The following is a 26,854-nucleotide window of genomic DNA, read 5'->3' on the forward strand; positions in this document are numbered from 1 at the left end:
ATGATATAGTTACTTATAAAACAATACCTAAAATGAATGAGGAACTTTAGTACAGTTTCAGAGGATAAAATTAATATCCCAAATTCAAGTGCATTTCTTTATACTTGCAGCAAAAATATAGGAGAATATAAGTGTGAAAAATTAATTTGTAATATTAAAAACATAAAATACAAATCTTTTTTTAGAACTGTAAATCTTCTACACTTAAAACATTACTGGGAAAATAGACGTAGAAATAAATAATTGAAGAGATATATCATGTCTACAGATTGAACACTCAATATGGTTGAGATGTCAATTCTCCCTAATTTATCTTTCATTATACAAGCCATCCCTCTCATTAAACAAACAGGTAATTTATAGAAATTGATGTGTTCCCTAAAATTTCTATGTTAATGAAAAGACCAGCATAACTGAAACAATCTTGAAAAGGAAGAACGTAATTGGGAAATATATCTACCAGACATCAAGACCTACTTTAAAACTACAGTTACCAAGGCAATGTGGCATGGCTAAGGAAAGATAAATGGCTAAATGAACTAAATACAGAGTCGAGAAGTAAATCAACACTTCCATAGTCAAGTGATTTTCATTTCAAAATCTTTTCCATGTATATTGTTGGAACAACTGGCTATCCACATATAATATATTATAAAGAATACCCATTCCCATATTACACAATACTCAAAAATTAATGTAAGATGGATAATACACATAAACATAAAAGGTAAAACTATACAGCTTCTAGAAGAAAATGTATTATGTGTACTTTGCTGCCTGTAAATATCACTTGTTTCTTTTACAACAGAACTAAAAATATGTTAAACTGTAGATAGGAGATTTGTTTTTATATTGCTATGAAACTACTTTCTGTATATTCTAGGCTTGAGGAAATTGGTAAAAATATCAAGGACAGTGAGTCAAGGTGCCCTACACTTAGAGAAGAGAAATACAGATATGAAAAGTGGAAAACTGGAATGAACTCTGCTCTATTTGTTTGAAATTGGTGTTGTCAGTATGGCTCAGAGTGTTCAAGATAGACATAGATAAACAAATAGATAATAGGTGACTAGATAGGTAAATATGTACACACATGGATACATACATATATAGATACAATGACACATAATAGGCATAGCTGGATTTGTGTGTAATATAAGAAATTAGAAACAATGTTGTTCTAATAGTAATGAGCGCATCTCTTGCCCAGATGTTAATTTAAAACTACCAAGTTTCTAAGTGGTTTGCTATATAGCTGACTACTGCGCTTGATGCAATTAATTTGTAGAAACAGTGTTTAGGTTAGTTTCTAAATTACCTTCCAGCTTGAAAATTATTTATAATAATAAAGAGCTAAAAATTTTAAAAGACACAAAAATACTACTTTCACAACTTAATGAAGAAATAGAATAAAATTTTAAAGCATTATAAATAAGAGCCTACCTCTACAAGTTACTTCAGGATCCCATCTTCCATTTATGCAGACCGAGTGTTTGTATTTTCCTTTACATTTGTAACTCACATTGGTGTTATGATAAAATTCAGTCCTTTGTGATAGTTTTGCCTCACGTGCAATTAGGCTTGATGTTTTGCACGTCTCAAGTTCATCTCTTGCTGTAAAATAAAACATTTCCTTGAAAAGACTAATTAAAAGCATCAAAGAAACTACTACAGAAAAACAGCTATAGAGTCAATAGTGTAATGAAATTAGAATGCATGCCTGTAAATTCCACCAATCAAGTTATGCCCAATCATATTGTACAAGATGGGCTATTCTGCATGAACATAAGTCCTGTGTCCGGTCTTTGAAATTTCAGAGACAATAGCCATCATACAGGCATTTTGCACTTTGGGTATTGGAAGAACATAAGAGAGTCACTTTCTTGGATGATCTACACAGTGAAAAGTCATCTCATGACTAAAATTTGTTCCATATTTGAAATCCGTGGAAATGTTCGCATTCGTTTGTTTCTTTATCTCAAGCATCTCTACATCACTTTTAATCCACAATCTTAAAACATTAAAATAAAAACAGTTATCTGTGGAACTAGACTATATGAAGTTGCCAATTTAAATATATTCTTTTCAAGAAAGGTAATATAATAGGAAATATATTTAAGATGTATTATATAGAATGTGAATATTTAAGCAGATATTTAAACGAGAGAGAGATAACTGGAATAAGAAATTAGGAGCTTAAAGTCACGACCTCTTTCCTATATACAATCTTAGAACTTCTTTTGTTTTGTAGGAAGATTAGACCTAAGCTAACATCTGCCACCAACCCTCCTTTTCTATGTGCTGAAGAAGACTGGCCCTGAGCTAACATTAGTGCCCATCTTCCTTTCTTTATATGTGGGATGCCTGCCACAGCATGGCTTGACAAGCGGTGCGTAGATCCACACCCAGGATCCAAACCAGCAAACCCCAAGCCACCAAAGCAGAGTGTGCAAACTTAACCACTGTGCCACCAGGCCGGCCCCTACAATCTTAGAATTTTTAAGAACACATTTTATTCATGAATCATCCTATAATTCAATAATATTACAATGCCATAATAATAAATTTTTGCTGGTTCCAGTATGAGTGAAAAAATTCACTATAGAAGCTTTTTATACAGAAAATTTAAAGCAGATAAGAGTCCGTATTGATTCTAAGAAATTATCAGTGTAGGTTTTTGGTAGTATTTGTTCATTATTTTTTAATGATCAGAGTCAGGTGAAGATGAGCAGAATAAAGAAAAGTCAAGTAGTTGGACAAAAAACAGTAATGATTTTGTACTTCAACCTTGAAAAAACATAAGCTGAAGGAGACTAATTCAAAACACACCAGAGGCTGGAGAAATAGTCCCATTTTGGGGACTAGTCCTGAGTGTTGAGGGAGATAAAACTAGATATTCTTCAAGGAGTGAAAACTGAAGGAAGAGCTACAGTCAATAGGAGTGATAGAGGTTGTTGTCATTATGTCTCACGATTGCTTGGTTTCTGAAAGGATTCTTTGTTTATTAGGAGAAAACAAACACATTGAGAAGAGTGACCAGCTATACTGGAGGGAGGTGAAAAATTGACACTGAGAAGAGAAAATTGGGATAAATCCTATGACAGCTGGAAGGAGATTATGTGAAGTTGAATATAGGTAGAGGATTCACCTTAGAAAGGGAAACTCTGAGATCAGAAGAGAGTAATAATTAAAGCAGATGTTTGGTATAAGTTAGGAAGAAAAGTCGAGAGTTTTCATGCCTGCTACTACCTTGGGTTTTTCTCCCATATGAAGTGAGGTGAGATCATTTGTGGAGATAGAAGAGGACAAAGATGAAGTTTACTCTTGAAGGACTGGCAATACCTGTGACATGAATGTGTTTAGCAAAAATGTAAGGATTAAGAATAACAAAATTTACTGATTCATGTAACAAATTCCTAATAAATGTCTCCTTTATGTCAGCCAGTCTCTTGGGAGTTAGGAATACATCACGTGAACAAAACAGCTACGACTTCCTGCTCTAATGCAGCAGAGGCTCAGCTCTACCTTCTCCTTGGGATAAGCAATGACTAGAAATCTGATGGATAAGTTCATGGTAAAAACATGAAGCAGGTTGTGTATAATATTGGCACCTCTTATGGCCTCTGTAGAATCACAACACAGCAGAGTTGGAAGATCCCTTATAGATGACCCACTCAAACTCTCATTTCGTAAAACTGGACATCCAGGGCTCTCTTTGAGTGTAGGACCCAGGACAACTCCAGGAAGGAACTCATTCTAAAGGAAAAATGGAAGAGGGCCTCCAGGATTCTCCCAGGTAGTCATCAAAGGCTTGGTCATCCAATGGTCAGGATGATTCACTTACAGAGTGAAGGGCATCAATCAGATTTGTTTCCTGGCCCAATCCCAGCTGCCTCCTATGACTGAGCTACACTCCTGACTGAGAGGGCCTGTGACCCACCCATTCTCTGGCTCATTAACTTCTTTTTTACTGCGTTTGAAACAGACTGAGAAATTATCATTGTTAGAAGCTCTGAGAGAGGCAAGATTCCTGTAGGAGTGTAGCAAGTGGATATTTTCTCAACTTTACTCCCTTTAGGGGCCTGAAAGAAAGAGTATCATAGAAAAACAAAACTGGTATTTGTACAAATATAGTTGCATTTTCCTGGTAATTAGAACTCATGTTTTAATCATATAAATATCTATAAGTAAAGTTTAGCTTTACGCTTATAAAGATAAACAATGTCAATATCAGGGACAGAAAAATTCATAAAATTCTATTGCCAGTTTGTATTTGTTCTCTGTAGACACATTGAATTATCAGCAAAAAAATGTTTGGATTCATCACAACTTAAGACCTGAAATTTTCAAGAATATCTCAAATTTCAAAAATATGGTTGTAAATATAGTTTTTACAATAAAAGTATTAAAGTCTATTGTGTCAATTTGAGAAGTGTATTCTCACCAATGCACTGAGGAATTTGGGTCCACGTTCCACGAATACAAGTAATTGATCTGTGTCCAATCATTATAAATGCTTCTCTGCAGTTGAACTCCACTGAATCTCCATGGCGATAGGGAGGAGTAGAAAACAGGACATAGCCATAATCAAGGTCAGGTATATGTCCACATGTACTCTTGTCCTCTGTGAATTTTCACAAAAATGTGTTTATCTTTAGGATATAAGTTGTTTGTGTATATGAAAACAACAAAAAGTTGATTTAAGTTTAAATATTCATATTTTGTATACATTACCAACACATATAGGCAAAGTTGGCCATTCTCCATCAACAAATTGAATTTTGTTAGGACCCTTCAATAGAAACCTAGGATTACAAACATATTCCACCACTTCATTGTGTCCATATTCCTCTTTCTGTGTTCCTTTAACTTTCCCATTAGGAAGTTGAGGAGGTGGATGACACGATTGCACTTTCCCTACAGCAGAAAGACTGTGTAATTATTGGGTAAATTGTCCATTTTACAACTTAAAAACCCAGTAAAATGGAGAGTTTTTTTCTTTAATTAATTTATTATTATATAATTCACTAAAGCATTCTTAAACAATGACAAAACAATAGTATTTACCTCAGATTCATGTTTCCCAGTTCGATTACATACAACTGAACTAGCACATTGGAAGTGTATTTTTTTTTTAAACTTTTTTTTTTTTAAAGATTTTATTTTTTCCTTTTTCTCCCCAAAGCCCCCCAGTACATAGTTGTGTATTCTTCGTTGTGGGTTCTTCTATTTGTGGCATGTGGGACGCTGCCTCAGCGTGGTCTGATGAGCAGTGCCATGTCCGCGCCCAGGATTCGAACTAACGAAACACTGGGCCGCCTGCAGCGGAGCGCGCGAACTTAACCACTCGGCCACGGGGCCAGCCCCCATTGGAAGTGTATTTTAAGCCCAGAAAATATGTTCAATAATCTAGATATTCTAAAGCTGTATGCAAACCAGTTAATAAATATGGTTGTGTTAATTCTAGAAGTATTCATATTCCATGGAAACATTTTATCAAAACTTTTTGAAAAAATATCACCATTTGAGGCAAGAATTTGATCAACATATTGTAGCTTTGATTAAGTCATACCTGTGATTGAACTGACTGTAAGCTGCTTGAACATTGTTTAGACATACTCAATAAAACTTGAGGTGAGGCCCATACTCTATAAAATGTTCAATGTTAATGATGGAATTGTAGGCAAAAGGAAAAGTAAGAAAATAAATCTCTCCAGTGTCAGACACCATGTCTGTATCTATGGAGACTTTCACTACATGTTACAAGAAACAATTGGAGATTAATTTCTTAGAGAAGATGTAGCTACTGTGGAACACATGTCCTTCACAGGTATACCTCTGGCTTAATGCATTAGATTACAGACACTGTGGAAGCCAACAGCAAACTAAGAGAGGAAAAATGAACCTTGATATCCAAAATTCTAACTTACGATTCAAAAATCGCAAGATGCATATTTACATTTACATGTTGGAAAACCAGGGGACCATCCAAAGTGGTAGAACTGAACTGAGTCTGCTCCAACTCTTCTAAGTCTTTGTCTGCAGGAGAATTTCAACACGTCTCCAACTTTGTATATGTCTTTCTTGGGCTCGACATTTAAGTATCTTTCTATTTGAGGAATACTGCATTCTCTTTCTACAAGAGAGAACAAATAATTTAATGACAATATATAAAAATTACCAAAATAAATTTTATGTGTGTCATGTAAAAATGAGGCACTCACAACAGCATACAGAGAGAGGCAACAGACAAATCCTTTTCTTTGAAAAACATTACTTATTAGATTTTATATACCTTCTAAGACCATATGAGACTCTTCGAGAAATATTCAGGTACGGAATAGCAACATATGTGTCCTGAAAATTTATTTGTAAAGTCAGCTTGCTTATACTTGATCTGATTTTCTCATTGATATTGATAAAATTTAATGTTAAATTTTTTGTACTCTCAAAACCTAAAAGTATTCCCTCACATTAAAAAAAAGGAATGCTACAATTTTTAAATTGCATCATTAAATAAAAATTGGTATTATTGTTGAACATAATTGGAGAACCAGAACACACAAAGGAGATATTTCTAATGCATTTTAGTTAGAGGAACATTAAAAATTGCTGATTAATATTCTATAAGTGAAGAAGTCAATCAAAACCATGAAACAAAATGAAGAAACATATTCAAGACCTCACAGCTAGGCGTACTGTAACTATTCTTAATATTCATATAATATAAAACTATATATTCTTATTACACCTATAATTTACACTAGTTACTAATACATTGTTAATTACTCTGATTCAAATTAGAACTGCCTAAAATTATTCCTTAAAATTTGTAAAATCTGTGACATTGCTAAATATTATCAAAAAATGCATTTTTCTTATTTGGAATTTTCCTGTCTTGCTAATTAACTTATAAAATTAAAAATGAATTCAAAAATTAGAATCAAACTAAAAGGAAATTTTATACTATCTAAAACTCAGGTATTAACACAATTATAAAATGAGGTATTTGTTAACTATTTTTAAAAGCAATGCCACAAAAAATTACTCAATTAAATTTACTTTTTTGTTGTTTTAATGTTGAGTTTTGTAGCTTACTTGAGAAGGTTACATTTGATGAGAACTATTGGGAATCCTCTCTTAAAATTCTTTTCCTGTCTTCTACGTAGAAATTCTTTTATTTGTATGAGTCTTTGTTTATATATTTTGTGCTCATTTTATATAAATTCTCCATCTCATCACATTGCGAGAAGAGCTGCCTTAACGACAACGAAATATCCTGGCTGTTGGCTATTTTTCAAGTGTTGTGCTTATAAAAAGATTGTGACTTAAGAAATATGATTTAAAGAAGAGTTTGAATGGATATACTCTGAATTAGAGGTATTTGGCTTTATCCAAAAGTCAAAATACTAAATCCTAGCACTGAGACTTGGAAATGTATGAATTTTTTACACTAAAGTGAAAATTTATTTAAGATAGCTGTAAATATTGTTTGGCTTAAGTGGATTATAGTAACAATGATTCATTGGAAACCTCTCCCCAAAGGAGAGAACACCCAGGATATTTGAAATAAATTCAAATATCAATCAATCTATGAGCAATTTTCTGCCACACGGTTGAGGGAAGTTACTTGCAAAGAATACTAAGCTGTCATTTGTTCCTTCAACTTTTGGAGGCCTACATCGTGCTGTCAAATTCCTACCAACGTGTTCACAAGGTTATAAGTTTTTGTAAAAATTGTAATAGAAAGCCACGTTGGCCACATCAGTTTCTACTGCTGTCTCTCACTCCTGCTTTCTCTCCTTCACGTTTTCCTATCATGTGGTGACATTGGAAAGACCATGGGAATTACAGATTCATGATTTTGCATTTTTTTCTAAAGAAGGCCCCTGAAAATAATAAAAGCTTCTGGCTTCATAGATCCTAGATCTGCCTTTGTTCCCAGAAAAGAAATTCATGATCATCATGAAAGCCTCCCTTTTACTTAGAATAAAGTCCAAGCTCTTTATGACCCCTCCTTTGCCTGCACTTCCAATGTCATCTTCTATCTCTCTCCGCCTGTCACTCAACACTCCAAGCATTATTATCATTGAATTTTTTAAATAGGTCCAGTTCTTTGCTGCCTCAGCTGTAGCACAGGCCCCTATCTCTATCCTGAACAGTTTTCAATCTCTCTTTGCACAGATGCCTTCCTGTATGAAGTAGATCACTCAATCCCCTCCTATTTTCTAAGTTCTTGGATTCTTATGTTTCTTTGAACACAGTCATATATAAAATATAATTAAAATATTTTTACTGTCTCACTCATTATTTGGCTTAATTTGTCTGTTTTTTTATGCTAAAATGAAAGTTCTCGAAAGGCAGACCCATGTTTGTGTTTTTCACCATTTTCTCCTAGCCTATTTCTAGCCCATGATAGGTATTTGTCGACAGCCTGAGTGAATCAAATTTAACTGGGATCAAGACGCTGCTAAGCAAGTCTACCTCAGCTCTGCAAGAAGCTCACCTGCATTTCTCTCAGAAGGCTCTATTCGAAACCTTTTTTAGTCTACCTAGTGTTCCTTCCCTTCCTTTCCCCATGCACCACTCAATCTCACATGACTTTGTCTCATACATGAAAGGAAGGTAGAAACGATCAGCTCCTGCTTCTTCCCAGCATGACATTTACACACCCATTTTCTTTCCTTCCTCCTGTGAAAAGTTGGAAGTAGCCCTGTCACCAAAAGCCTGGTACTTCCACAGGAGCCCTGGTTCCCTTTCCCTCCCACCTTCACAGGGAACTATCGACCTCATCTCTGCCTGCTCGGCTCTCCACTCCATCCTCCTGAGCCTCAGTCCACTCTCAGGTCTCCCATCTTTAGAGAAATGTACTCTCTTCAGTGCATGATTTCATCTAGCAATATTATGAATTTTCTATTTCTGGCACAGCCAAACTTCTTGGAAGAGTTATGCCTACATACTGTATGAAACTTTTTACTAACCATTTTTCTTCAGTAAATTCTATTTAGGTTCCACCCCATGTACTCCATCCAAAACTGTTTCTGATACAGTTATTGTTGGCCCTGATATAGCCAAATCCATTGCATTTTTAGTCTCCTAACTGGATGTATCAACTGAATTAGAAATAGTTACAACTCAAATTATCATAATAATGTAATCAAATTACAGTTTCCATGAATTTATTTTACGGCAGGCCCTGTGGCAAGAATTTTATATGGATAATTTAGTCTCAATCAAAACAATCCTTAGAAAAATTATGACAATTGCAAATATTAAAACACTTTACAGATAACGAAGAGTAAACAAAGCTTCAAATACGCTTGGTTGTTGACATAATAAACATGCTTAGCAAGTGGTAGAACTGGAAGCAGAACCTGGCCAGGCTGACTCCACAGGCTTCACTATTAATCATTCGCTCTATTCCTTCTTCCATCTGTCATTTCCTTCTCTCCATACCTATGAGAACCTTCATTTCTACACTTTTTCCTCTCAATTCCCTGGGTCCTCCTTGTTTCCATCTACTTTGCTACCTAATCCTCTTCTAGCTGATGCCTAAATGACAGGAAGCCTCGGGGCCCAGTCCTGAGCTCTCTTTTCCTTTCATTCTACATTTTTTTCCAATTTGATAGCATCATTTATATGTTGATAATCCCACGTGTATATCTCTCGACTAGACCTATACATCCAACTCATTGCCATTTATTTGCTTCTTTAGAAAAATAAAATCAAATAAACATTTCAGTTGACTTCTTACTCTTTCGCACACAAGTCATTTTGTAACATTACATATGCTTTATATCCCTAAAACATATCCCAAATCTGTCCTCTGCTTGCATCTTCCAGCAATCACCTTACCCCAATCTCCACCCTTTCTTACCCTACATGGACTCCTGAATCTTCTCTTGTCCACCACAAGCACAGCATAGAAGGAAAAAAAGACTTTCAAAACTCAGAAGAAAATTATACCGTTCCTTTCCTTAAAACTACTTTATGATTTTTCATCAATCATAATATTAATCCAGATGCTAACATAACCTAAAATAATCTGGATGATCTTTCCTTTGCCTCCCATCCAGCCTCAGCGTGTGAAATTCTCCCACATCTTGAGTAGAATCTGCTCACCCTGAGATTTCTTAAATATTGTCTTGTTTTCAAAGCTTTGCAGATACCGTTCCTTTGGCTTGGAACACTCTACATCCACTCAGTTTTCCAGAGAGTCAAGCCCTATTATAACCCTGGAAAACAGACAGCTGATTGGCAAACAGAAAAGGGATTCATGTAATAGGCCACAGAGCTTGTCAATTTGGCAAATAAAGACCTCCTCTCAGGACCTGCAGAAATGAACACTCAAGGTGGGAGGGATAAAGCAGAAACTCGGGAGCGAAATAGCTGAGTAAGTTGGAAGAAACTATAATTTCGCAATAAGCGCCCAATTTTAAATAATATGAAAACTTGCATTTAGAATAACAAAAACAATTATACTTTAAACTCAAATCTACGATGTATATGGCCCATGGGAAACATTACTTTAATGCACGATGTTAAAGGTAGATTATTATCTTTGGCCTTCAAAACACCCTCTCCTCCCAGTTTGCATTAAATCAGAAGGAGACACCTTGATTTTAATCTTTGTTCCATAAAACAACTCTAGATAACTCAAATTTTCAAAAATTAATGTTCATTTTGTTAATCTTGAACAAAAGATTACCTGAGAAAACAGTACTTACCATAACATGTGGCTGTATCAGACCAACCATCGTAACCACAAACTAAGGAACCTGTTGTGTGTCCATCTCTACTTTCATATCCATTGTGGCACACGTAGTCCAATGTGTCATTGAGCTTAAACCACATGCCATCACTTTTGGCTCTGGCATTCTCAAATAGCGGCATATCACAAGATTCTAATGCATAATAGAATTGAAGGTTTCATTTCTAGCATTATTAAATGGACAATCTGAATGAGTAAGTTCCATCCCAAAAGAAAAAAAATGACTTTATTAATAAGTATATGCTGATCAATTATCACGTGACAACAATCTAAGAATATCACTGATAATCATTGTCCTGAAATCAATGGTCGAAAAAAATTTCTACATAGGATTTTTCTCATCACTTAAACTCTCTGAAAAATTTATTTTAAGAACACTTTTCTCAATTCAGTTATACTTAGTGTCTATCCCATGCTAGTAATAAAATAGGCCATTACATTTGTATCATACGTATTGTAGCAAAGCAGAAGAGCATTTTGTGAATTAAGATGCCAAACTTATTAACAGTTGTGACATATATGCCAGAGAAAAATGGATTAGCAGAGTTAAAGCTTAATTTTCAACAATGCAAGTAAATTTTTAAACATTCTATAAAATTTACTTTACAACATACTAATTTTTAAAGCTCACATGCTGATTTTGCTTTGCCAAATATTTTCTTAAATGCTGTGTATTCTTTAATGCTTATCAAAATTGAATGTAGAGACTGTTCATTGTTTCTAGTTAGCTATAAGAAAGTAAACTGTTAAAAAATAATCTCAATTTTCACAAACATTATACCAGTGATGTTAATAAATGTTCAAATAATTTACTTCAAATTTTAAAATGTGTTATTTAGCTAGCTACCATAAAGCTTTAAAAAAAATAAAGCAACATTATAGTGGTAAAAAAATAATGAGAGATATTTCCTCTTCCACAACAGTGTTACAATGGAGAGTTGATCACAATTTAGTAAAAAATGAGTTTGATATGGGGGCAAATTTTATCATTTTTCCTTTGGCTAGTGCCCATAGTAAGCATAGAGGTTGAAAAAGAAATGAAATTAAATGCACAATTTAAGTGTTTGGGTGGGGAACATGATGTAATGTATACAGAATTCAAAATATGATGTACATCCAAAAAAAATTAAAATTAAAAAAAAAAGACATGGGTAAAAGTAGAAGCATTGTACTGCAACCCAGTGTTATTCAAATAAAGCTTACTTCACCTCTTAAAATAAATAAATAAATAAATAAATAAATATCCCCTTCACTTAAAGTGAATAAGTTAATATAATTTCAAAAAATATCACTGTATGGCTTTAAGATAATAAGATAAACTGAGCAAATTGTTTTTAGAAAATATCACAAACATCTAGGTAGTGGAACAGGGAAGTCTTTCAACACAGCAAAATTTGGTACTCTGTAGAAGTGTTTCTCAGTCTCCACTAATTAAATTTTCAGGAAGATTTACTAACGGAGAGGATCACTCAGAAATGGACAGACCCTACAGCATCAAATATATAATTTATATATAATTTAAGATTATGTCCTATGGACTCATATCTTCACTTAAAAAAATACCTTTCATGTCTAGGACCAAAGACTGTGACAATAAAGTCTGTGACCTTAAAAGAGGGTGCAACAGGCACAAAAGATCTCAGCTACTAGTAAATGAGTTTACACCAGAATATACATAAGTTTCCTCAAGTAGTTTTGAAATCCCAGGAGGTCTTAAAGGGGAAGAACTTGAGCTGAAAGATGGACTGATAGTTTACCCCAATAGTAATTAATCTTAAAAGTAACTTTTTGTACAATGATCATCAGGATAAAGAATATTCACCTCATCAATTACTTACTAACGCATGTGGGTTGAGCTGACCATCCACTCTCCAGACATGTAATTGATCCTGATGTTCTACCATCTGCTGTTACATATCCTGGTTTACACTTGTATTGCGTTTGTTTATTTAAGGGATATTGAAAATTAGATTCAGAAAAAAATCCATTCTCAATTTCTATATCTGATTTTGAACATGTTTCTAAAAGGGAGAAAGCAAAGGAGAAGACAAGCACATGTCGTTTGTAAATGATAACCTAGAAAGGTTCTAAGCATCCAAGTTCTTGTGTCAGAGAAAATAGGCTGTGAGTTTCAAAAGATATTAAATCAAGATAATTTATTCAAATTTTTCGGAACAAAGCAAGATTTAAAATACTCAGAATTCCTTCCAAGAAATAATTCGAGATCTGTTGGTCTAGTGGATCTGGAATCCTATAGCATGGCAGAGCTCTCTTAGCAATGGGTCCTTTCCTGGAACTTGTTTTCGGTGTTCCCTTGGTTGGATCTCTTAAGCAATCACAGAACTCAGTTAACCAATTGGAGTATTTTAGAGCAGGTAAAGATCTCTGAGAATATTCCACCATAGCTACTGCTGCCTTTGGCTCTGAGAATTTGAAATGTTGGTCATCATAATCGCGTACTTAAAACCATACGGATATAAGGAGTTCACTGAAGATGCCAAAGATCAACATATTCCTTGATCTTCTAAGGCCAAAGTGACGACTCCTCAAATTACGTATAACTTAACACAGTAAAAGTAGACTTCTGTCAGTAAGTAAAGCTCCTCACAGAACTCAGCTTCATTTATTAAATAACGCATGGATAAAGAAGAAATCAAAACGGAAGACATTAAATATTTTGAATTGAACGATGATAAAAGCATGTTAAATAAAATTTTGTGAGATGACACTAATGTAGTGATGAAAGGAAATCCTACCATGAAATAGCTATAATAGAAAAGAATAAAGACTGAAAATCAAGAATTGCTTCCACGTTAAGAGAATAGAAAAAGAAAAGCAAACAAAACCCAACATAAGTATAAATTTGAAAAAAAAAAAAAGTGACATTAGTAAGATGGTGGAATAGGATTCCTAGACCTCTCCCTCTCCCCACAGAGACATTGAATTAACAGCGAAAGGTGTATCAATTCCTCTCATTAGAAATACAAAAACTGGCTGACAGATTCCTGCACATCAGGCAAGTGAGAAAATACCAACAGCCTAACTAGCAGGAGAAACTGAGGTACATTCTCATTGGAACCCCACCTCTGGTGCACCATCCTCCAATTGGAAAGGAACACCCAATTCCCAGCTTCTCCTTGTGGAGCAAAGGGTTGGAATGACACACCTAGGGCCCCAAGTTTCCAACTGCTACTCCAGGGTCTGGTTTCTAACTTGCCTTTCTCTGGAACTAGAGGGCCCAGCATTTGCTGGTCTTCTGGGGATTACAGAGAACAAAGGGTCAGTTATGAATAGGGGTGTAAGCACTTCTCACAGTTCATCCCCCAGCGGAGTGCAGAGTGAGCAGGTGATAAAGCCCAGGTTCCAGCTTCTCTCTGGAAGGGGTTAGACTGCACATCTAGACCCCCAACATTTCCAGCTGCTGCCTGAAGGATAGGTTTCATCATTTAACCTCTCTCTGAGAGATGACAAAGACCACAACTGGTTAGACACCTAGGGGCTTCAGAGAGCAAAATAAAGATTTGAAAGAGCATATGGTTTGAAGGAGTGTTTTGCCATAGCTCCTCTCCCCAACACAGGGCACAGTGAGTGGAATGGTAAACTCCAACTCCTAGCTTTACCCTGAATACAGAAGGAATTGGACCACACCTCTAGCACCTCAACATTTCTAGCCACTATGGGAGGGACTGACTACTATCTCGCCTATCACAGGGCACTGATGGGACTTGGCTTACTCTATACTCCTGGGGAATGCTAAGTAAAAAGACAGTAAGTTATATGAGCACAGATTTTTTAGAGGTACCCAGAATCTCTGGCTGGGATGATTGATTGATTCCTCAGCAATCAAAAATAAGATGAGTGTGCCCACTCTCACTTTCATTCAACAGAGTCTTGGAAGTCCTAGACAGAGCATTTAGTCAAGAAGAAGTGAAAGGGGTAGAGGGGCACATGTATATGGTGATGGATGGCAACTAGACTTTTGATGGTGAACACCAGGTGTCTCTACAGAAATGGAAATATAATGATATACACCTGAGATTTATATTATGTTATAAACCATTGTTACCTCAATAAGAAATTTTTTTAAAAAATAAAAAAAGAAAGAAAGCCATCCAAATTGGGAAGGAAGAAGTAAAATTATCTCTGTATGTAGATGACATGATTATGTATTTAGGAAATCTTAAAGATTGAACAAAGAAGTTCTTAGAACAAATAACTTCAACAAAGTCATAGGTTACAAAATGAATATACAAAAATCAGTGACATTTCTATACACTAGCAACAAACTATCTGAAAAGAGAATTAACAAAACAACCTCATTTATGATAACCAAAAAAGAATATAATACTTAGGAATAAACTTAACCAAATAAGCGAATGACACGTACAGTGAAAATTATAAAACATTGTTGAAGGAAATTAAAGAAGACAGATAAATGGAAAGTTACCAAGTGTTCATGGATTGGAATCTTCAATATTTTTAAATGCCCATACTACCTTAAGTGACCCACAGATTCAATACAATCCCCATCAAATCCCAATGGCATCCTTTACAGAAATAGGAAAAATAATCCTAAAATTAATAGGTAACTACAAAAGACCCTGAGTAGCCAAAGCAATCTTGAGCAAGAACAAAGCTAAGGATATCACGCACTCCCTGATCCACACATCTATGGACAGTTAATCTTTGAAAAACGAGCTAAGAACAAACAATGGAGAAAGGAAAGTCCCTTCAATAAATGGTGTTGGGAAAACTGGACAGCCACATACAAAAGAATGAAAGTAGACCATTATTTTGCACCATACACAAAAAGTAACTCTAAATGGATCGAAGATTTGAATGTAAGACCTGAAACCATAAAACTCATAGAAGAAAATATAAGCAATACACTTTTTGACATTGATCTTAGCAACATCTTTTGGAATACCACGTCTACTTAGGCAAGGGGAACAAAAGAAAAAGTTAATGAATGGGACTACATCACATGAAAAAGCTTCTCCAAAGCAAAGGAAACCATAAACAAAATGAAAAGACAACCCACCAACTGGGAGATAATATTTGCAAATCATTTATCAGACAAGGGGTTGATCTCCAAGTATATAAAGAACTCATACATCTCAACAAAAAACAAACAAACAACCCAATCGAGAAAAGGACACAGGATATGAACAGACATTTTTCCAAGGGAGAAATACAGATGGCCAACAGACACATGAAACCATGCTCAATATCCCTAATTATTAGGGAAATGCAAATCAAAACCCCAATGAGATATCACCTTACACCAGTCAGAATGGCTATAATTAACAAGACAAAAAAACAACAAATGTTGGAGAGGATGTGGAGAAAAAGGAACCCTCATATACTGCTGGTGGGACTACAAAGTGGCGCAGCCACTAGGGAAAAGAGTATAGAGATTTCTCAAAAAACATTAAAAATAGATATACCATACAATCCAGCTACACCACTACTTGGTATTTATCCAAAGAACTTGAAATCAATGATCAAAGAGATTTATGCACCCTTATGTTCATTGCAGCATTATTCACAACAGCCAAGATGTGGAAGCAACCAAAGTGCCCTTCTACAGATGAATGGATAAAGAAGATGTGGTATATATATACAATAGAATACTATTCAGCCATAAAAAAGACAAAATTGTCCCATTTGTGACCACATGGTTGGAGCTTGAGTGTATGAGTAAGCAAAATAAGCCAGACAGAGAAAGACAAATACTGCATGATTTCACTCATATGTGGAAGATAACAAGTACATGGATAAAGAGACAGATTAGAGGTTACCAGAGGGGAAAGAGGTTGGGGGGTGGGTGAAAGGGATAAAGGGGCACATATGTATGGTGATGGATAAAAATTAGACTACTGGGGTGAGCATGATGAAATGTATTCAGGAACTGATAAACAATAAGGTACACCCGAAATTACATAAGGTTATAAACCATTATAATCCCAATAAAATTACTTGAAAAAATATATATTATAAAGCTACATTAATTAAAGCAATATGTTCCCGGCATAAAAACAGACAAATAAATCAATAGAAAAGGATAGAGATCCCAGAAATAAATCCACACATATAGAGTCAGCTGATCTTCATCATGAGTGGCAAGAAAACACAATGGAGAAAGGATGGTTTCTTCAAGAAATAGTGTCACAAAAACTGGATATCCACATACAGAAGAATGAAATTGGGACCTTATTTTACACAACTTACAAAAATCAACTCAAAATTATTGTATTGCTGTCAATTTCTCCTCTTGAAATCTGTCTATTTCCTTTATATATTTAAGAGTTGTAGTGTGGAGTGCATATATGTTTAAAATTGTTATACCTTCCTGCCGAATTGACTCTTTTATTATAATATAATGACCTTCTTTGTCTCTAGAGACAGTTTTAGGCATAAAGTAATTTTTTTATGTAAGTGTAGCCACTCCTGCATTCTTTCAGTTGCCATTTGCATGAAATATTTTTTCCATTCCTTCACTTTTATTCTACCTGTGTCTTTAAGTCCAAAGACAGTCTTTTATAGATAGCATATCATTTGTTCCTGTTTTTCTTAATCATTCAGAGACTCTATTCCTTTTAATGGGTGAGCTTAATCCATTTACATTTAAAGTAATTACTGATAGGTGAAGATTTGCTTTTGCCATTTTGCTAATTGTTTTCTATTTCACAATTGTTCTTTGAATCTCTTCCCTTCTTGATGTCCTCCTTTATTTGATTATGTTTCATAGTTATTTGCTTTGATTCTTTTCCCCTTATCCTTTGTGTGTCTATTACAGTCCCCCCAGCTTTATGAAAGTATAATTGACAAAATTGTATATATATATATATATATAAAAAATAGTAATAAAATTCTGTGTGTATATATAGATATACACATATGTATAGCATATATATAAAGTGTACAATGGGATGATTTGTTACACAAATACATCGTGAAATGATTCCAAAAATCAAGTTAATTAATACATCTATCACCTCACATAGTTATATTTTTTTGTTTTTGTAGTTGGAAAGCTTACAATCTCCTCTCTTAGCAAATTTCAAGTACACATTATTACTAACTATAGTCACCAAGCTGTGCATTAGATCTCCAGAATTATTCTTCTTATAACTGAAGGCTTACAGCCTTGGGTCAGCATTTCCCAATTTCTCTCACTCCCGAGCCCCTAGTAACTATCATTTTACTCTCTGTTTCTATGAATTTGGGGGTTTTTTCTTCATTTTTTTTATTATAGAAAATATTCTGTAAGTTTTATCCTAAGTATTTGTCTTTCTCTGGCTTATTACACTTAACATAATGTCCTCTGGGTTTACCCATGTTGTCCTAAATGGCAGGATTTCCTTCTTTCTCATGGTGGGATAACATTCCATTTTACAAATATGTACTACATCTTCTTTATCCATTCATCCAGTCATAGACACTTAGGTTGATTTCATAGCTTGGCTATTGTGAATAATGCTGCAGTGAACATGGGTTTAAAGATCTCTCTTCAAGATACTTACTTCACTTCCTTTGGATACATACCCCAAAATGGGATTGCAGGATCATATGATAGTTCTATTAACTTTCTGAGGAACTTCTATACTGTCTTCTCTATGGCCGTAACAAATTACATTCCCACCAAAACTGTACAAGGATTTCCTTTTCTCCACATCTTCACCAACACTTGTTATCCCTTGCCTTTTCGATAAAAGTTATTCTAACAGATATGAAGTGATATCCCCTTGTAAGTTTTGATTTGCATATACATGATGATTAGTGATTTTGAGTATTTTTTCATGTACTGGTTTCCTATTTGCATGTATTCTTCAGAAAAATGTCTATTCAAATCCTTTGCCATTTTTTAATTGAACTGTTTGTTTTGCTATGAAGTTGTATGTTACTCATATTATTTTTTATTAACTCCTTATCAGATATATGTTTTAAAAAATATTTTCTCCCTTTCCATAGGTTGCCTTTTCGTTTTGTTGATTTACTGCACAGAAGATTTTATTTTGATGTGGTCCTCTTTATTTATTTTAGCTTTTGATGTCTGTGCTTTTGGCGTCATATCAAAAAAAGTCATTGCCCTGACCAATGTCAAGAAGATATTTCTCTATGTTTTCTTCTAGTAACTTTGTGGTTTCAAGTCTTATATTTAAGAACAAACTCATCTATGCTGCAAAATAGGAGAGTCCATTTAGAGTTAATTTTTGTCAGTGGTTTAATATAGGGGTCTCATTTCATTCTTTTGCTTGTGGATATCCAGTTTTCCCAACACCATTTACTGAAGACGTTCCTTTCCCCATTGTGTATGCTTGGCTCCCCTCTCAAATATTGGTTGATTATATATGCATGGGTTTATTTCTGGACTGCTGATTCTGTTCCATTTATCTGTGTGTCTATTTTTTATGCCACTACCATATTGTTTCCCTTATTATCCTTATCCTTATTATGAAATCATGAAGTGTGATGTCTCTTTGTTCTTCTCTCGCAAGATTGATTTGGCTATTTGGGGGTCCTTTGTGGGTGCACAAGTATTTTAGGATTTTTAAAAAATATTTCTGGGGAAAATGCCCATGGGATTTTAACAAGGATTTCACTATCTCTGCAGGTCACTTTGGGTAGTATGGACATTTTAACAATACTAATTCTTCCAGGCCATGAACATGGGATATCTTTCCATTTATTTATGTCTTCTTCAATATATTTCATCTATGTCTTAGGTTTTCAGGCTAAAGATCTTTCACTTCATTAGTTAAATTTATTCCTAGATATTTTGTTATTTTTGATGCTATTATAAATGGGTCACTTTCTTAATTTCTCTGATAGTTTTCTGTTAGTTTATAAATGATTTTCATATACTGATTTTGTATCCTGCAGCTTTGCTGAATTCTTTTATTAGTTCTAACATCTTTTTGGTGCCCTCTTTAGGGTTTTCTATGTATAAGATCATGTCAGCTGACAAGAGAGACCGTTTCACTTTTTCTTTCCTATTTGGCTGGCTTTTATTTCCTTTTGTCGCCTAATTGCTTTGGCTAGGACCTCCAGTACTATGCTGAGTATAAATGGTGAGAATGGGCATCCTTGTCTTTTTCCTAACCCTTGAGGAAAAGCTTTCAGCTTTTCACTGTTCAGTACGATCTTAGTTGTGGGCTTCTCAAGTATGACCTTTATTATGTTGAGGTATATTCCTTTGATACCTACTTTGTTGACAGTCTTATTTTTTTAATCATAAATGGATGCTGAATTTTGCCAAATGCTTTTCCTGTGTCTATTGAGATAATCATATGATTTTTACTCTTCATATCATTAATGTGGTGTGTCAAGTTTACTGATTTGCATCTGCTGAACCATCCTTGAATTTCATGGGTACATCCAACTTCACGATGGTGTATTATTTTCTTAAAGTGCTGTTGAATTCAGTTTGCTAATATTTTACTGAGCATTTTTGCATCTATGTTTATCAATGATATTGGTTTATCATTTTATTTTTTTGTAGCATTCTTGTCTAGCTTTGGTAACAAGGCAATGCTGACCTCGTAAAATGATTTTGGAAGTATTCTCTCCTCTTGAATTCTTTAGAATGGTTTAAGAAGGATTGGCATTTATTCTTCTTTAAATGTTTCATAGAATATGCCAGTGAAAACATCTGGTTCTGGGCTTTTCTTTGTAGGAATGATTTTGATTACTAATTCAGCCTCAGTGGTATTCTTAGATCATTTTCATGTGATAATTTGTCAGCATATACTTATTAATAAAGTTTTTTTTTCTTTTGGGATGGGACTTACTCATTTAGATTGTCCATTTAATAATACTAGAAATGAAATCCTCAGTTCTGTTATGCATTAGAATCTTGTGATATGCCACTATTTGAGAACGCCAGGGCCAAAAGTGATAGCTATATTTATTTTTTAAACGTGTCTTTTGATCTTTATATTGGAATTAAGTCACTTATACACCACCATATTATGGTATTAGAGTATTCTACATTTAACTATATATTTACTTTTATCAATGTGGTATATATTTGTATGTGTTTTCATGTTACTAATTAATGCTCTTTCATTTCAACTTGAAGAACTCCTTTTAACGTTTCTTGTAAAGCAGGTCTAGTGTTGAGGAATTCCCTCAGCTTTGATTTGTCTGGTGAAGTCATCTCTCCTTCATTTCTGTAAGAAAGCTTTGCTGGGTAAAGTATTCCTGAGTGGCAGGTGTTTTTTTATTTCAGCACTTTGAATATATCACCCACTCACCTGGCATCAAGTTTTTTGTTGATAAATCTCCTGATATCCTTACAGGGGTTCCCATGTATGTGAGGTACTTTTTTCTCTCTTGCTGCTTTCAAAATTCTCTCTTTCTTTTTATTCAGCTAGTTTTATGAGAATGTGTCTTATAAAAGATATCTTTGGGTTGAATCCGTTTGGGGACTTACGAGCTTCTTCATTTTGGTTGTCTGTATCTCTTCCCAGCTTTGGTAAGATATCATCCACTATTTCTTTAAACTTTATGCCCTTTTCTCCAACTCATCCCATTCTGGGACTCCCTTAATGCCTAAAACGTTTCCCTTCATAATCTCCCATAATTCATGTAGGCTCTCTTCACTCTATAATTCTTTTTCCTTTGTTCTCCTCTGATTGGAAAATTTCAAATAACCTGTCTTCTACTTCACATGTTCTTTCTTCTGTTTGATAAAGTCTGTTATTGATGCTCTCACTGTATTTTTCATTGCATTCATTGTATTCTTAAATACCAAAATTTCTATTTGGTTCTTTTTATTATTTCTATCTCATTATTTTCCTGATTTCTTTGAATTGTCTTTTTCTATTTTCTTGTAGCTCACTGAGCTTCCTTGAAATAACTATTTCGAGTTCTTTATAAGGTAAATCATTGATCCTCATTATTTGAGGTCAGTTTGTGGAAAATTATTGTGTGCATTTTGTGGTGTCATGTTTCTTTGATTTTTTCATGGTTCCTGAAATGTTGCATTGCTGTCTTTACATTTGAAGAAGAAGTTAATTCGTCTAGTCCTTAAGACTAACTTTTGGAAGGAAATAACTTCTGTCACCCCTACTAGGAAATCTGAGGCTTTTTCAGATCTTTTTATGAATACACTTGCTCAACATGCCTTGTTACCTCCTGGGAGGGAATTCTTACATTATATGCTTTCTCTAAATCTTGCAAAGCCAGTCTGGATGCTAACAGCTTCCTGTTTGCTTTCCTTGGGGCAATGCTCAATGATCAAGTTTGTGCTCTCCCATTCCTGTGCAGTCAGATTTGCTTTCTGAATTTGCTCACTAGCCATTGGCAAAGGCTCCCACTCACTACTTTTGGGGGTGTACACAGGGAGGGGAGTGTGTGGGTGAGATGCGTCTTGTGTCAGGGGTGCCCCTTGGTGAGCAGGATCTGCAGGCAAGGGATCCCCAGTGGCTAATGAGTGGGCTTCCTGGTAGAGTCTGCAAAGTGGTTAGCAGGATCTGTGTCTCTTGAGGCATTCTGAGCCCTGGCTGCTGTGCTCCAAGGTTCTCTCAAACCCCTGAAGGATGCATATCACTTCAGTATTCTGGATGTAGTTGGAAAGAAATGGGACTTTTTGTCAGTGGTGCAGACAGATGAGGGAGCCAATCATTGACTCACAAGCTCTTTCTTTCCCCTAGTAGATAAATCATGGGCTGAGTGGATCGTTCTTGGCACTGAGCTGTGCCACTTCAGGGGAGGGGTGACTCAGGTAAGTGAAACTTTCAAACTCACCCTCGTCAATGCATCCAATCTTGGATTTTTTGCTCAAGTGGTGTGCTGAAACTTCTCTGCTAGATTCCCAAACTCTCACAAAGTTGATCTTGTCCATGGGTGATTGTCAAAGTCAGTGTTCTTTGTGGCAAAGAAAATAGAAACTCCTTTTCTACCATCTTGCTGATGTCATTCTATCATTACAGGTTTCTTATTTGTGGTGCTTTTGCTATTTTCTTGGCTAATGTCTATCAATAAGCTAATTTATTTTGCTATATATGTATCGAGAAATTTTTAGATCCATTCATACACCCTTGGAGAAAATAAAATCAAACAGGTCCACTGGCAAACAAAGATGTTGATATAAACATTTTATCACAGTTAATATAGTAAATCAGAAACATGGTGATTCTCAGAGCAGTTTACTTACTGACATGGATGCATCTGGGAGGAGGGGACCAGCCGTTCTCCGTACATGTCATTAAGCTCTCCTCATTTGGAAAACTGTAGCCGGAATAGCATTCAACTTTTACCGATTGACCCTGTAAATATTTTTTTTCATAATTTGGATAGTTTCCATGTTCCAAATAATGGAAGTTACATTGTCCTAAGGATCATAAAAATTATAGATGAATATTTTTTTAAAACCCACAAATTTGGTCCAAATACTAAATTAACTATTATCTTTACAGCATTTAAATTAGAATGAATAAGTATCCAAAAATAATGTATAACTTAAGGAAAACTATAGCTACTACCAAATATTCCTTAAAAAATAAAAATTAATATTCAATATTATTTACCTCGTTTCATTATTAAAATATGTATAAATTACATAGATATTTTTGTAAAGTCTCCATCCTTATCTCTCAGGTGATTCTCATGAAGAGCTCCTTATGAAAGACCTACATTGATTTTTTTTCCCATAGAACTCCTTCCTTAGCCTTATTTTTTCAAACAAGACTTAATTGTATTCACTTATGTGTTTTTCTCTCTCCAGTCTTTGAAATACTGATACACATACAATTATAAAGAGGTTTACTTACGGAAGCATGGTACTGCTGGTGACCATCCTTTTGGTCTGCAATAAATATAATCCCAGCTATGTCCTGAAGGAGTCACAAAATTTTTATCACAGTAGTAGGAATAATAACGTCCTACAGACACTGGAAAGTTTGGCTTATAATAGTCTTCACTGTATAGACTTCCATGTCTTATGTCTGGAAAATCACAAGTCTTCACTTTCAATAAAAAACATAAGAAACCAGTATAAATAATGTTTTAATTTAATAAAAAGTCAGATTAGAGATGAATTGTTTCATTGGTGAATTATATTCTCTTATTAGCCTAATTATCCTCATTGCATTAGAGATTCTAGGACAAGAGAAGTTATCAAATTCAGATGACTGAGGTATGTGAGGAAGTCCTTGGTAATGAAGATAAAATTATGTCTTGTGGATCATATGATATATAAACTTGTATGAAGACTCTCCAGGAAGAAAACTGTGCAGACCTATTTAATGAGGTCTCCTTGAGTACATAAATCCTAGCCCAGGTTGATTAAACGAGCTTCTCATTTGAGAGATAAAAGTGCTCATTTTATCATTCAGCTCATCTGTTTTATTTTCCTTTGTTATTCTCATCAGAAATCAGAGTCCTGCCTTTTCTTCTGAGCCCAACTCAATGTAGGAAGATAGTGGGGTGATTTTCTTTTAGATTAACATTCATTAGTTTATTTTCTATTTATTGGAAACAATGCAAGAAATACAGAGAAGCACAAAAAGTTTCCATTGGTCCTAACACACAGAAAAATAGCATTCTTATTCAAGCCTCAAACCAGTCATTGAGGCAAATGTTCCCTTCTTTATTTAACTAGACAAATGAAGTAGGAATATTTCTTAATATCCAAATCATTAAGATTATGGTAAACATTTGATTTTTTATTTCTGATTTTAGTTGGAGAATGAGATGCTTTTAAATATGTCTGATACATATTTTTAAATGAGGTATAATATAATTACATTTTATTCAGTTCTTCTAATATACTGAATAATTTTAACATATATGTTTAAGTGCTATGTTGTTTTGTTGTTTACAAACATTTATATATAATATTTTTCAGAAAAATTTGCCCTTTTAATTGGATGCTTTAGAGATAATCTACAACTTTTACTACCAGATGAGTCTAAGTTTTTGTTTCTTTCTTTCTTTCTTTTTCTTCTTCTTCTTCTTTTTTTGGTGAGGAAGATTGTCCCCGAGCTAACATCTGTTGCCAATCTTCCTCTTTTTGCTTGAGGAAGACTGTCACTGAGCTAACATCTGTGCCAATCTTTCTTTACTTTATATGATATGCTGCCACAGCGTGGCTTGACAAGCCATGCTAGGTCCATGCCCGGGATCCAAACATGCGAACCTAGGCCACCAAATCAGAGTGTGCAAACCTAACCACTACACCACCAGGCAGGCCCCTGAGTATAAATTTTTTCCACGAAATATGATTCTATTACAAGAAACTTTATGCAACATGTTAAAAAAAATTTCAAACACACACACATGGATATACACACACAAGTATTCATTATCTTCTTCATCTTCCTTAAGTTCACTGATCCATTTTCTTTTTTGTTTGGAGAAAATTTTCAATAGTTTCTACAGGCTTGTTATGTGTATTATAAACTTTGAATCTTTGCATATACTAATGTCTTTCTTTAAAAAAGATTTTTGAATGATATCTTCTCTAGGTATAGATTCTTGGTCTAAAGTCCATAACTCTCATCCTTAGATGTTTGTCCACTTTTTTGAAGCTTCTAATACTGAGATTCAAATGCTCATTTAATCTCATTCCTTTTCAGTAACATTCCAGGGGTTTTTTTTCCCCCACTACATTTTGGAGATTGAGAGTATTTTCTCTTTACCTTTGGATGAATTTCATCATCATATGTCAAGATGCGTGTCATTCAACAATAACTCTACCTTGGGCAAGCTTGAGACTTTGGATTTGCAAGAACTGGAGTCTTAAGGAGCTCAGTTAAATTTTCCATTGAATTATAGGGGAGGAAATTGAACCCCAGTTGTCTGATTTCAGAACAAGCGTGGTTGTCCATCACATTATGGTGTTTCAAAGGAAATGAGATAAATAAAATAGTCCAATGAGAATTCTTTTCTAAAGGTACACAAAGTAAGTATAATTAAAATTGCGTTATTATTATCACAGGCCTGAGCTCCTTTGTTATTTTTCTCTTTCATTTGGGTACACTTCAATCTGTCTTTACCATCTAACAACATCATTTCTGAAGCAAATATACTATTTCCCATTTGGTCTGATCAGCACTTACATTGGCAGCACTTACAATAGCTTCCTTCTACCTCTTACACTTCTACCAATGCAGGTTGTGGTCTCATTGGCAGTTATGGTAGTTCCAGCATAGTTTTGACTCAAATTTATCTCAAAATTGATTAAAATATTCACTAATTTTTAAAACTGTTTCTACTCTCTCCATACTTGTACAGCTAATATGTTTGACCCAAGCTCAGGATCTTATAGTTATCACTGTTAAATATCATGTTATTAGATTCAACCTAGTGTATAGGATTCTTTTTGAACGATGAATCTGTGCCAATGAGATTCACTATCGCTTTGCCCGGTATCATTCCAGGTGTGAATTTGTACTGCATTTCCTCCAAATCGTCAAACTGTTTGATGACACAAATGAATGATGGAGTGGGCCTAAGAACAAATTTCTGCATCTGAGAATCAGAGAAGGTCATTTAATGAAACTGCAAACTCTCTGATAAACCATCTAGCCCGTCCATTTCACTATGTTGTCCACAAGAACCTCATAACGTCCTTTGTGGAATAACCTTGCTGAGATCCAGATACAATTGGGCTGATCTATCATTTTCATAAATCAACCATAAACATGATTAAATATTTTCCCTGTGGAAGTGGTTCAGGTGGCAATGTAGGAGGATCCTGAACTCACTTCCACCCACAGACACATCAAATTTACAGCTAAAAACAGAATAATTTCCTCTGGAAAAAAAATAGAAGGAGCTGAGTGACTCCTACACATCAGGCAAATGAGGAAAAATCCACTTTGACATGGGTAGGAGAAACTGGACACATCTCACCATAAACCTCACCCCAATCATGGTGACCCACAGTCAGGAGGGAACTCAAAACCCCAAGCATCTCCCTGAGGAGTGAAGGGTTTGAACACCACATCTAGCACCTGAAAAATGAGCCCCTAAAGCATCTATCTTTGAAAGTCAACAGGGCTTGTGTCCACAAGACTCACAAAGCTATAGCTACCTGAGGAATCATTCTTAAAGGGCCCACGTGTGTGGACT

At 34.8% G+C, this 26,854-nt stretch overlaps 1 protein-coding gene across 1 annotated transcript in view; it reads right to left on the minus strand.

Annotated features, from left to right (window-relative positions):
- Positions 1-26,854, minus strand: part of LOC100060815 (complement factor H) — a 185,319-nt gene that overhangs the window by 142,755 nt on the left and 15,710 nt on the right. Inside the window, exons 3-10 of the mRNA XM_070255829.1 lie at positions 23,551-23,745; positions 22,935-23,111; positions 12,610-12,792; positions 10,728-10,904; positions 5,960-6,136; positions 4,735-4,917; positions 4,445-4,624; positions 1,444-1,614 (exon numbers count right to left, since the gene is read on the minus strand). Coding sequence (XP_070111930.1) covers positions 1,444-1,614; positions 4,445-4,624; positions 4,735-4,917; positions 5,960-6,136; positions 10,728-10,904; positions 12,610-12,792; positions 22,935-23,111; positions 23,551-23,745 — 1,443 coding nt within the window. The remainder of the gene's footprint in view (positions 1-1,443; positions 1,615-4,444; positions 4,625-4,734; positions 4,918-5,959; positions 6,137-10,727; positions 10,905-12,609; positions 12,793-22,934; positions 23,112-23,550; positions 23,746-26,854) is intronic.

Source organism: Equus caballus, chromosome 30, assembly GCF_041296265.1.
Source record: "Equus caballus isolate H_3958 breed thoroughbred chromosome 30, TB-T2T, whole genome shotgun sequence".
NCBI lineage: Eukaryota > Metazoa > Chordata > Mammalia > Perissodactyla > Equidae > Equus > Equus caballus.